Below are 13,497 nucleotides of genomic sequence, written 5' to 3'. Positions count from 1 at the left end.
GCGTAAGTTTTAAAGATGACAAGTCGGTAAGACTTCAATAGTAATAACGAGTCGAGTGTTATTTGATCTAACTCATTTGTATTATGTCTCGACCTTATTACATTTGCAAGTAATTCATAATAAGAGTCTATACAAATAAACTTATGAGTTTAATAGTGGTGATTCTATTGAAATCTCGTGTTTTGTTCCATGTCTGACCCACTCCTAAGATTCCCTTAATGTGCCCAAGCTGTGTGTAATTAAAATTGTTAATAAACTGTTGATACTAATGAATCTGCCCCAGGTCCACAACCAAACAAGGAACATGTCCTAAGGCGGACTCACCATTTCTAGGCTGATCATTTCTCAATTACACATAACTTCGAGGTACACTTTAAGAATCCTAGAGTTATTAGTTGCGAATTGTTTGTAATATCACGTCATGATATCTAATGTCAAACACCCAATGAAATAAAATGCATGCCAATTTCATTAATAAAGTTTTAGTACATACTGTTCCAAGAAAATTTGAGCTCATAGAGGGTCTACATTACATCAATGTGACAGAAAATTTTGGCAGCACAAAAGCCCTTTGAGTAGTGTAATCACTTAATTGCATGGTCAACCTACACGCAAAAGAGTAGCACCAACGCATACTCATAAACCTACACTATGACAAGGTGCGAGTAGTAGTGAGTCCTACTCGTGACGATCCTTCCCTGGTGGAGCTTAGGATGATGTCGATGCGCCTTGTAGATCTGCCAATCTATGTTAGGTTGCAACCACTCTCTCTTTAAGAGCCAAGTATCTTTCCCGATATTCCCTTGATTCTGTTCGAGCAGCGAGAAGGTCCTGAATGAGTTGATCTCTGTAGTACGAGTCCCGCTCTAGGTCTCTGGTGCGAGCAGTGGTAGGCTCTATGGTGGCACTCATCTCTCGAATTCGATCTGTCGTCATCCTACCGCGATCTTTAATGATCGCTATCTGTTGAGTCATGATGGGAAGAGCTCTGTCAGCTGGTCCCCCATGGTTGAGGTCATAGAAACCTCGTTGGTCTCCATAGGGTAATCGTTGTCGCTGACGGCGACTCCACCCCTCAATTGTGGTTGCCCAGCGGGGTATGGGTCCGAAATAGTTGAACCGATTTGCGGGAACTCTGGCTACGTAGGGAGGGTTGATGACCTCTGTTTCCTCTTCGCTTTCGTCTTCATCCATGTCTACTTCAACATCTTCATCTCCTTCCTCTTCCTCCTCTTCTTCCTCTGGGTCCTCCTCAAAGTCCTCTTTGGGTTCTTCTTCGGGATCTTCTTCGATCATTGCTTCGTGTTCTTCTTCAATCCAACTGGCGTTTCCCTGATTGGGGAAGTACGAGTCTCCTGATAGGTGAAATCCTCCAATGTCATCTGTGCGAGAATAGGGGTGTAAGAAACATATAATGGATCCAACAATAATATTGCGCTATAACAACATAAAATACACCTATAGTATTTTAGGTGTTTAGATTTGGTTCTTAGAGCATTCGTTGTAGAGTGGTGTTAGGTTTTTAGATTTGTTGCATACTATGACCATCCCCCAGTATATGCAAGTCACTTCTCAGATAGATATAGTTGATAAGGCTATATCTCTCCCAGACTTGATCACACATACCAAGGCATACTCATAGTGTACAACTCCTCTTCCTTTACTTTATGTTCTCCCTAGTTATGACACTAAGCGAGCATGTAAGCATGTATGTATACTTTAAACAAGAAAAACTATTTATTTTTTAAAAGTATAGCCATTTGAAAAATGTTCAAATCAGAGACTTTTAGTCCCAAATGTGTTTATAGTTTGTATATCTTATGCGGTTTGATATACTTAATTCACTATAAATCATGCTCTGATACCAATCTGTCACACGCCCAAACCAAGGATAGCGGAAATGTCCGGGGTGGAGGACTTCATGTATAGTATCTGTAACGCCCCGTTCTTAAAGTATTTATGGATGAGTCCTTGAGATTTAAGAGAAAGGGTAATGTTGGTCCTTTTATGGGAAATGGGTTTTATCCGAGAAGGTTTCGGACTGGTGTATGTTGATAGAAGCATAGGGCTTCTCGCCACCCTCGTGTGAATGTAAAGTTTATTGAGAGCAGGTTTAGAGTTGAGGAGTTTCGGCGTTTTTAAGGTAATATCAATCATAGCTCCTTAGGAGTAATTAGAGAAAAAGGTCCCATGCATGCATGGCATGCATGATTGAAGTTGGTTGGGTACGCCCAGCGTAAGCTGAACGTACGCCCAGTGTAGTGAGGGGAGAAATGAGGGGGGGGGGGGAGGGGGGGCAAAGTGAGTACGCTCAACGTACTCTCAGAAACCCCAAACCCTAAAATTAGGGTCAGCCACTATATAAGGAACATGTTGGTTCATACCCTAGCCTCCATAGACACTCTTTTACCCCCAGAAACCCTAGAAATCCGTATTCCCTCCATTGTTGGGTGTGTTTGGCCTTGGAAAGCTCATTTTGGCAAAAGAAAAGCTAGAAGAAGAAAGGAGAAGTTGTCAAAGAAGGAGAGGAACGATTGGAGCTTGTAGATCTGGAGAGATATCATACTTTGGAGCTTATTTGAGGTATAAAGCTTCTTGCTTGTCAATTATTTTGCATAAATCTAAGTGTTGTGAAGTTTTGGCATCATTCTTGTCCCAAAAGTCCTCATCTTGATTCATGCTTTGTGTTGGCCGAGATTATCTGTCCTTTTAGACCTTTGGAGAGGTCTTGAGTGAGAAAAATGAGGTCCCAAGGGTTGTGGTTGTTCCATGTGCGAGATATATAGGTCTTAATGGATTAAGAGCTTTATGGACGTCCCAAGTGATAAAGTGATTAAAATGGGTTGTTTTTGAAAAGTTAAATTTTGTTGAAAATTTTGGTCGTTACAGTATCATAACAACAATTGCAATAGTGATCAAAGTAAACACAACCAACATAAATATAATTGAAAATTTTACATCATTGTATGTGTTCACATGTTTCCAAATCAATTACATAATGTTGACAAAACTGAAATGTTTGACGCCTTAACGTCCCATCCTCAAAAGCACTTGATTACCTATTTATTGATTTCCTAAGAATACAAGTTGTTTGAAAAAGTGTCAACACAAAGGTTGGTTAGCTCATAAGCTTTTGATTGTACTGATGAAAAGCCTTTTCTTGTAAAAGTAGTGTTTGTTCAAGAAAAATCCCATATTTTCCTTAAAGTGTGAAATGTAGTCTTAAATCCAAAGACCGAAATGTACAAGTAATTTGCCATACTTATAGTTAAACAATGCAAGTTTAAATCGACATAAAGTCGTTTGATTTCAATGAAATCCCCGTAAATTCTATGCTTGTTAATACTTAATATGAGTTATTATAACCATGCTATGACCTAGTTGGCATGAAACGACGTTCTTCGGGCGTCGGAAATGTTATCACATTTGTCACCCCAGACCTGCCGGTCTAGCTGTTGCATGCAGCTAAGGTGTGGGTTTGTCAGACCTAATATAAATCTATACACAACTATCACGCTCTCCCTACAAGAGATTCTGGTTACAATACAGGACTTAAGTGTATTACTTGAAAAGTAACATGAAGCGAAATGTCTCATAGTTAGTCATTAACGAATTTACGTGTGGTGTGATGAAAACCCTTTTGTATAAGTGTACCCTTTGTTAATGAGTTTGTTATGTAAATTAATCATAAACTATACCTATTATAGTTTATCAAAACAAGGGTAGTGGTAGTGTACATAAACTATATTTGTCATAGTTTACCAAATGTTTGTATGTAATGGATGTAAATTTTGTTTATAACAATTTATCATTTACCATGCTTAATATAGCAAATATCCATTTGTTATCTGATGTATGTCTATGTATCAAGAAAAAATGACATATATGGTAATAACATATAATCACATAATGATACACACCTTGCTCAACAAGTTACAAGGTGTAAATGAAATGATAGCATTTTTCTAGTAATAACATTTCTATTCTGTTCTTAGAAAATTTATATAAAAATCATAACATGTCCAAATAAGAATCTGTAACTTCTAAGAGGTTGGAAAATGAGTCTAGTTTGTTCATAAATTTTCTCATGATTTTTAATGACCTCCAACTAGTGTGAAAAAGTCCATAATCACAGAGTGGTCTCGATGTGTTCTTGAAATGATAGGTAGTTTTGAAAAAATCACCATAAATTGTAGAGAAATCGTATAGAGATGTGCAAGTAGTCATTTTAAAGGTATGAACCTAAACTACTTGCACCTAGTACAGTTTTGAAAACTAAAATGTTTAAGTTAAATCCAAAACAGTCCGTGAATGGAGTTCAACTTTTTTGATGAAAGCTGTTGGAAAAGTTTAGTTGTGTTCTTGGTGTTTGTACTTGTATTCCCCCACTTAAAACTTAAGAAAACATGAAAAGATAGGGCTATGAAGTCACCTTTTGTGTTCTTAGTAGATGGATGTTGAAGAAGAGAAGTGTTCAACTCAAGAACACTTAGAAGATGCCTTGAAGATTCGAATATCTAACATGGATATGATAGAGTTTGTGTAAGATATCTACGATTTTAGTAGAATGAAGTGAAATAATCATATGAAGGAATGACAAAACTTACCAAAAGTAGAAGAACCTCTTGATAATCAGCCTTGAATCTCGAAATTTAGTGAGAGAAATTGAAGTGTGCTCTTTGGTGGAAAATGAGACAAATGAGAGAAGTGTTAGGAGAGAGGAGAGTTTTCCCAGCCCTTGACCATGTGTGTGGCTAGGAAATAAGTGGGAAAAGTACAATGAATGACTAGGTATGGTGGAAGGAAAAGGGTGGGTTATGGAGTGGACATGGGGTGGTTGCTTGTGTCATACACTAAAGCATGGTTGTGGAAATCTTGATTAATCGGTGAATAATCATGGATTAATCGCTTGGCATTCTCCAACCATCGAGGATTAGGGCATTAATCGGAAATTTAGGATTAATCGGGGCTTAGAGTCAACTTCAGTAAATCAAGAGTATTTGGAATTGGTGTTGACATACAGGAGGTGACAAATTGGGCAAGACCTCTTGGATGTGAAACCTCCTCCCTCCCCTTTACCTATCTTAGCGTCGTGGTAGGTGCCAATATGAAGTTGAAGAAACATTGGAAACCGATCATTGATAGATTTACAGAAAAACTTTCAAAGTGGAAATCCAAAAATCTATCCTTTTGCGGCAGATTGACCCTCATCCAATCAGTCTTAGGAAACCTTCCAACTTATTATTTATCTTTGTTTGTGGCTCCAGAGGGCGTTATTGAGACACTCAAAAGGTTGAGAAACAAATTCCTTTGGGGTGGATCAGTGGAACAGAAGGTTATTCATTGGATTCTATGGGAGAAGGTGACAACTTCTAAAGACTTGGGTGGCGTTGGTGTTGGCACAATAAAGCCTCTTAACATATCCCTCATTATGAAGTGGTGGTGGAAGCTTAGAACTAACCCTGGACAATTATGGGTAACAATTATATATATTTTGGACAACCTCCATTCCAAACCTATGATTGTTACTCGATGAAGTCTTTACTCGGGGTTTGGAACAATATCGCAAGAATAAAGAATGATCTCATGAAAACCAAATCCCTGTTACTTAAGTGATCTCCAAGCAAACAAGTCCTACAAGTGAAATTTGGAATTGTGGTTTAACACCGGATGGCTCATAGACAGTGTGTGCTTTGAGAAAAAAAATGGGATTATAGGCCTCCAACCATCAATTCTAATTTTCATTGGCTTAAAGAAATACCACTGAAGGTCTCTTGTTTCATTTGGAGGGCGCAAGTTGGCAGAATTCCAACCGCAAATGAACTGTCAAAAAGAGGGGTAATCTTGGAAACAATGACATGTCGCATGTGTGAGGAGATAGAAGAGTGTCTGGAACATACTCTTATGGCGTGCTCTTAGTAATGATGGTCATAGAGGGGATATGGAGATGGTGTAGGGTGCAAGCTGGAAGTTTTCATATGGTGAATGACATTCTTGAGTTTGGTGTCAGGTGGGGGTCGTGCCCAAAAAGAAGGATGATTTTTATGGCCATTTGTTACTGTATGTTATGGTCTACTTGGAAAGCAAGAAATGATAGAGTTTTCAAGAAAATCCGGCTGCCACCTGATAAAGTCATAGATATTGTTAAATCTATGACCTTTCTTTGGGTGAAAAAACAGGGGGAAAATGAAGGAGTTAGCTTGGACAAACCGGTCTCAATGCCATTTTTTTAATTTGTAATTTCAGTTTCAGCTTTTTGTTGTTTTATTTTCGTTGTTGTTTGTGGTCCTGTGTTTTGCCACTAATTTACTTCTCTTTTTTATATAACAATTTATTGGATGGTTCTAAAAAAATAGTCATTTTCTTTTGGGGGAATTCAAAAAAATATACACAAAAAATCAAATTTTCAGGTATAAACATGGATTCCACGGAAGTGAGTTTCTAGGGCTTCGTGAAATCAACTTAATCTCCGAAGAATCGATGTGAATAAAAAAAATTCTCAAGATCCATTTCGCGGAGCTACCTCCGAGGAATGAAGTCATTCTACAGTGGTACCTTTGACGAATTGATCTTCAATTTTTTTCCCACATTGATTCTTCGAGGCTTATACTTATTTCCAAACTAATTATTCTTAAGAATAGATTATGATGATATGACATTTTTTTTGACAATTTGTGGAATGAATATGATATGGAAAATAAAATTGTCTTTTAATTTGAGTATGAACCCGAAAGAATCAATGTGACAAAAAAGAAAAATCTGAAGATCCATTCCTCGGTGGTACCTCCATAGAATCATTTTATTCCTCGGAGGTATCTCCACAGAATGGATCTTGAGAATTTTATTTTTTTTAGTCATATTGATTCCTCGGAGATTAAGTTGATTCCATAGAGCCATCAGAGCTCACCTCCACAAAAATTCTCACCTCCACAAAATCCATGTTTATACCTGAAAATTTTAGTTTTTGTATTAAATGTCTATTAGTGGTAATTTCCCTTTAAAATAAACATAATAATTATCTTATGAATAAAAAAAAATATTAAACTATTGGATAAAGTTTTCCTCTAAAATTATTGTACGGGATTCATATATATTATAGGTCGCTCCAATATTAAAAAAGAAAAAAAAAATGGTACAGTTTGTTTTAAACGTATATAGTATGTACCTATTATCTTCTAAAGAATAATTAAATTAGTTAAAATAATAATTAAAGTTAAAGCAAAGATGTTATTGATACCACCCATAAAATGTATAATTATATAGATATTGGTATAAATATCGATTCAAAATCATCTATAAAGAGGTTGGGGATTTAGACTTTATCAATAATAACTAGAAATGAGGCTCGTGCGTTGCACGAGTCGGTTTTTGTTGTTGATGTTTGGCAGGTCACGAAAGTAGGATGCTATAATGTCATTCAAATACTAAGCAATTGTATAGATTAAATAGAGTATAATGTCCTAATGTAAGAAATGAAAGTAAACAAATAAATTAGTGTATGTTGTTATTTTTGGCATTTAACGCTTTTGGCTGATAGATAGAAAAAACATTTCGAGTCGAAATCTCATTCCTCATAACTTGAATAAAACCACCTGAAGAAAAGAACACATATTTTTTATTATTATCGTATTTACATTTTTTTATGCAATTGTGCATGCTAAAAAGGTTACAATGCCTACCCTTATCCATCAAGAATATGTTATTTAAAAAATAATAATAATAAAAAAATTTGGGACCATTTTACCTTAAGGTATTGAATATTAGAAACTTTGATAGTTTTCTCAACTTGAAGCCCACGTGACAGAAATAACTGTAGCAAAAACAATATTTTTTTTAGGGAAAATTAAGTACATTGTAGCAAAATTTAGACTACATTGTTGTTTTTGTAGAGACATGTAAGTATGTTAGTGTTGCACATATTCTTCCTTACTTGATAGACTTTCAATGCACAATTCCCTAATAGGAAGAAATGAATCCACAAATCCATTATAAACAAATCAATAAAAGTACATTGTTATTTAAAAGCTACTAAGTATCCATACCTCGAGTGCACGAAGCATCACTTCAACCGGAATAAATAGTGGGATTAGGTAGGCGACAAATGAAATAAAAAAAGAGTATAACATTATACAAATCTAATTTTTTTTGCCACAACCGCATATTAGAAACCTAATTTTGCTCATAGCAAATAGGTAAAATGTTGTTTTAACTCATAAATCAAATACATAGAAATATGAAAAGATGCAACAATTAGTAATGTACTTTGTTTGTTGGTAAAAAAATGAATTACAAAAAAACAAAAAAAAAAAAAAGATGTAAATTCAAAGTGCATTGCTATTTAGTGCACTTAAAACAAAAAAATGGAAATTACACATAATGGCGATAAAACCATTATTGCTGAAATTGGAAGAACCTAAAGAACCGTAGCCTCCACATTCTTTGCCCTTCAAATTCCAGTTACAAGGGTAAAAAAATGTTTACATATATGTTTATATAAGCACAACTTGTTGCATTATAAATATACACAATCAATAACATCATAAACTTAAAAAACTGCCATCATAATGCAAAAGAAAAATGAAAAAAAATTAAAAATAATACTATTATATAAATTTAACCCACTTCAAATATTTTTTTTTTAGATTTTCGTCATAATAGTTCGGTGGATAAATCATCAAAAACTAATAGTTTAATGACTAAATCAAAAAAAAAAAAAAAAAAAAAAAAAAAAAAAAAAAAAAAAAAAAAAATGGTGTAGTTGCTTAATTAGTAAATAAAATTTTTAGACGATAAAAATAACACAATGATAAAAAGAAGTTGTTTTGTTTTGTTTGTTTGTTTTTTTATAATTTCTATAACATCAAAACAGGCCGATTAGGCCAATTTTCAGACAGTAAAAAAAAATATAATGGTTTGATAACTAAATAAAATAGGTAAATGACAAAATCTATAAGGTAATGAAAGTAAATGTTTTTTTTTTTTTTTTTTTTTTTGTATTTGTATTTCCCCAAAAATATAACAATACTACTATCAACGGTCCATTTTGATTCGTATAAATTAGAAGATAGAAGGTATTATGTTTTCAAAAGCACACCTTTAAACCCCTGACTTCAACTTCTCCCTATTTGAGATTTTTATCATCAATCTTTAAGACATGTAAAAATGTCGGGAGTTAATTTAATAAAAATAAATAAACCTAAATTGAGTGTGGATCTAGTTTTTGATGGAAGTACATATCAAAGGTGGGTAAGGGTAATCTTGTCATTTGGCTTTAGCAAACCATTTTGGCAATGTGAATGAAGCCTTCATTCCTAGCTTTGTAAAGAACCGAGCATATAAAGGACGTAATAGGAATCTTATTGAAATTTGTATGTTATTTTTTTTAAATAATATGATACTACCATTATAATATTACTTCGATCTAAAATTTAATTAAGTTATTATAATATGTTCATTTGAAATTTTTTTAAAGTAATAAACAATAAAACCTTTTCTTTAATATAATAAATAAAAAAACTCACCATTGAGTTCCATTTCCTTTGTGGTTGCCAATCTGGAGGTCTCAAATATAACCTGCATCACCACCACATATGATAAGTTTAATTAATCAAAATTATTTAAAAATTAAAATATAAATAAGAAAAAACATTGCAAATACAAAATCTTACATAAATTGCTTCAAATGTAATAATAAACAAATCTATTAAAAATGAGGACTTGTAGTCCTTTGTTTTAAGTTAAACTAAAGACACGGAGATTGAAACAATCAAATACCTAAGAGTGTGATCGAGAAAGGAGGTGTAATCTGTTGGAAGCCACAAAGAAGCATGTTTTCCATCAAAAACTTTAAAATCTGCATAGTATAATAAATGTTTAATCATAAATAAGCCGAGACACTTAAGAGAGAGCTAAGTTTGTTTAGAAAAAAAATATGAAACAAAAACACAGACAAAAAGGGTGAAAATCTTACAAGGTTTCAGAGGTTGCAACACTGCAATAACATCTTTGGCTGCTAAGACCTCTAACAATTGGAATATGATTCTCTTGTGTGAAATGTAGTGTACTTGAAGTGCTATCAGACCTGTTTAAAAAAATCAGTTTATAGGATCATTTAGGTAGTGGTTATGCTCCAAAAGTCACCTCTAGCCTTTTTCGAACATCTTCCTCTCTTTGAGACAATATATCAAACACATAGAAGACATAATACTAAAATTCAAAAATAACTCACTGTACATGTCCTATTTAGCTCATCATTGTTTCAACATTGATAATAATATTTCATTGACAAAGATGATAAAAAAAAAATGACACATTTGAGTATTAAGTTTTACCTACAGTTGCTTCATCTCTGTCAACCAATTATCTGCTTATGAGAAAACGTTAACGAAGAGAAGATGATCTAAATAGCTAAACAGCGCGTCCAAAAGTTTGAAAAAAATACTTACGAACACCAAAATTAAATATGATATTCTTTCATGATTCGAGTTTGTTTTATCTTTATATATAATTTCTTCAAGATTAGGGTTTTAGAGTTATTGAAAAAAAAAATCCAAAACATACCTCATCGATTCCAGAGCTTCATTCATTCAATCTTCAGTCGATAATGGATGGTGTTGTTTTTATCCTATGTTGCAATCGATCGTCGCTCTGGAACCCTCCATCGTTGCATCCTCCACAACCCCTAACCTCCCGTCCTTCATCGCTAACGAAGAAACGCAGGCATCGCTAACGTAAATCTGGAGTATGTATCAAATAATCCAGAAAACTACTCACCTCCTACTTCCAGTTGTTGTTTGACATTGGTGGGTTTAGGGTTCGTTGCTCATTCTTGACACTTACCTAATCACCTCCGTTGCACAGAAGCCACACGGGACAGGTGAAAATTACAGACGGAGGTATATTAGAAGCTTCGTTGACTGACCTGCCCTACATCGGCTCCACATCGGCACGCCCACATGACCGATTCGGTGAAGAAATCAATAGATAGAGGGATGAAGAGGTGGATACGGTGAGTCCTTGGCTGTGGCGATATCAACAGACAAGGGATCAGGAACAGCGGGGATGAAGCAGAAAAAAGAAACAGGAACAATCCAGAAGCAAAATATAGGGACCTAGATTGACGGTAATAGCCAATGAAAGAGGCTGTTTGGCAGTATCTGAATTTTTAAGAGGTCTGAATTTCTAAGAGGGTCTGAAATTTTAAGAGCTGAATGTTTAACATGCTGTTTGGTTGGGACCTCTGAATTGTTCTGCTGAATTATAAAAATGACCATTTTACCCTTCTGTTTTATTTTTTTAATTAAATTCATCTGTTTATTTAGAAAATAACCTAATAAAAATTCTTAATTATGTATTAAAAAAAATATAAACACCATATAAAATTCAAATTTAGCATAAATCAAAATTAAACACAAATCCAAATCAAACATAAATATTTTTAAATCCACAATATCATACTAAAATCCAAATAAAATCCTACAAATCTAATTTCATCCCAATTGATTCGCAATCTGGTCACGTAAATTATCCATGTATTCATTTCCTTGTGAACCCCATCCCATATCGTGTACGTTTTCGACATCATTTTGTCCCACTTGTGGTTGAGCATTGTTCTCCTCGAACGCCATAAATAACTCATCATGAATATCGTATTTCCTTATGAAATTGTGGACTGCAAAACAAGCAACGACTATATCTCTTTGCACTGAAAAAGGAAAATGAGCCATTCGCTTTAGAATTGGGAATCTCGCCTTCAAAACACCGTAAGCACGTTCAATAACATTTCTGAGTTGCGCATGTGTATGATTGAATTTTTCTTCCTTAGTTAACGGACGTCGCCGTCGATAGTCGGCTAACCAATACCTCGTGTTGCAATAAGGAGTCATAAATCCACGAGTGTTGGTGTATGCAGCATCGCAAAGGTAATATTTATCTGTACACATCAGTAAAGGAAGTATTATATATAGAAATTTAAAATCGTATTTTAGAATAATCTTCAAAAGAATTAAAAACCTGGAGGAGGGAACGGAAAGCCTGAAGTCGGGTTACATGCAACTTCTTTCAAAACTCGCGAATCATGTGTTATACCCTCCCAACCGGCCCATACGAATGTGAACATCATATCAAAATCACAAATTCCTAAAACATTTTGAAAGCATTCACCTTTTCCTCTTCCCCTATAGCGAGTTTGTTGATCAGCAGGCACGACTGCATGTACAAGAGTTCCATCTAGCGCACCTATTGCTCCAGGAAAGATTTCTTTTAGCTTACGATGCCTCTCTGAGGAATTCACAGTTGCATTAGAATTCGTTGGCACTATAACTTCTTTTGCAAAAATCATCATTGCATTTAGCACCTCATGAAAGCATCTATGAACTGTTTCTGTGGAGTGTTGAAACCTTCGTTTTATAATCCTGAACCGTTTATTATGTGCTATAGTAGTTAAGAACATAGCCATCTTTTCTTCAACGCTTATATGCCTACTACTTTGCAACCAATTATTTCGTCTAAAATGATTGCATAAAAGTACATATGCTTCACGTGAAAGACGCATCAGGTCTTTACATTGTGTAGAAGTTCCATGTAACAATTCTTGTGTATGTTGATGACCACTCATTTCCGAATCATTATCAATTGCCCTTCCAATTCTGTTGAATGCTAGATTCAACCAATAGCAACATAGTAACATGAAAAATGCAATTTCTTCATCCGAATCCATAAGCAATCTGTTATTTTGAAAATACATAACAATTATATTAACAACATATAATATAAAAATTCATCAAGCCATTAATATCAAATAATCCAAAACACCAAGTAATCCAAAACATCAAGTAATCCAAAACATCAAGTCATTAATGTCAAGTAATCCAAAAAAAAACCATCTAGTTCAAACCAAACATCAAGTAATCCAAAAAAAAAGCCATCTAGTTCAAACCAAACATCTAGTTATCCAAAAAAAAACCATCAAAACATTCAAAAAATCTACTTGGCGAAACATTCCGTAATGTGCTCCAACAGTCTTGACCCAATTCTCACAAATAGCTGGATCAATGGTTAACCACACGTGCCTCTTATCCGCACTTTCACCAAAAAGAGCAACAACAGTAGTGTATCTTGGATCAAATATTCCCCATCCTAACTTCTCCAATTTTTCCATACACGCATCCAAATTTGAAGAAGAATGCTTTTCCACAAATATTTTAGCAACTGTGGCAATATCTTCCCCGATTTCAAGCAATCTTGAATTGGATGCATCTTTACCCTTATCTTTGCCTTTATCTTTACTTTTATTTTGACTCTTTGTCGTATCCGTATTCTTTCTTTTTTTTTATTGAGCGGATAACTCGTCACTGAGACCTACAGTTTCTTGTTGAGTGCAATCAATGTCATCAAAGTCATGCAAACTATACTGACTTGACTCTTGAGTAGGACGGGGAAGGGTAGAAGTTGGCCCCCAACTATGAATGCCTGTCGCAGTCGCGCCTTCAAACAACT

At 34.7% G+C, this 13,497-nt stretch overlaps 2 protein-coding genes across 2 annotated transcripts; both read right to left on the bottom strand.

The window, feature by feature from the left end:
- Positions 1 to 500: 500 nt before the first annotated feature.
- On the bottom strand, positions 501 to 9,538 carry LOC145031011 (uncharacterized). The gene is made up of 4 exons (XM_078979450.1): positions 9,522 to 9,538; positions 7,745 to 7,810; positions 6,908 to 6,948; positions 501 to 1,382 (listed from the first exon to the last, which is right to left on the bottom strand). The coding sequence occupies exon 4, from the start codon at positions 1,294 to 1,296 to the stop codon at positions 751 to 753; it is 546 nt and encodes a 181-aa protein (XP_078835576.1). The 5' UTR covers positions 1,297 to 1,382; positions 6,908 to 6,948; positions 7,745 to 7,810; positions 9,522 to 9,538; the 3' UTR covers positions 501 to 750.
- A 1,884-nt stretch (positions 9,539 to 11,422) lies between these two features.
- LOC145028896 (uncharacterized) lies at positions 11,423 to 12,417 on the bottom strand. Its single transcript, XM_078977603.1, has 2 exons — positions 12,013 to 12,417; positions 11,423 to 11,932 (listed from the first exon to the last, which is right to left on the bottom strand). Exons 1-2 carry the CDS (start codon positions 12,341 to 12,343, stop codon positions 11,490 to 11,492), a joined length of 774 nt encoding a protein of 257 aa, XP_078833729.1. The 5' UTR covers positions 12,344 to 12,417; the 3' UTR covers positions 11,423 to 11,489.
- Between the last annotated feature and the right edge of the window lie 1,080 nt (positions 12,418 to 13,497).

The sequence above is a fragment of the Lactuca saligna genome, chromosome 2, assembly GCF_052625555.1.
Source record: "Lactuca saligna cultivar CGN05327 chromosome 2, ASM5262555v1, whole genome shotgun sequence".
In the NCBI taxonomy this organism is placed as follows: Eukaryota; Viridiplantae; Streptophyta; class Magnoliopsida; order Asterales; family Asteraceae; genus Lactuca; species Lactuca saligna.
Note: the sequence above shows the minus strand (reverse complement) of the source record. Positions and strands in the feature narration are given on the sequence as shown.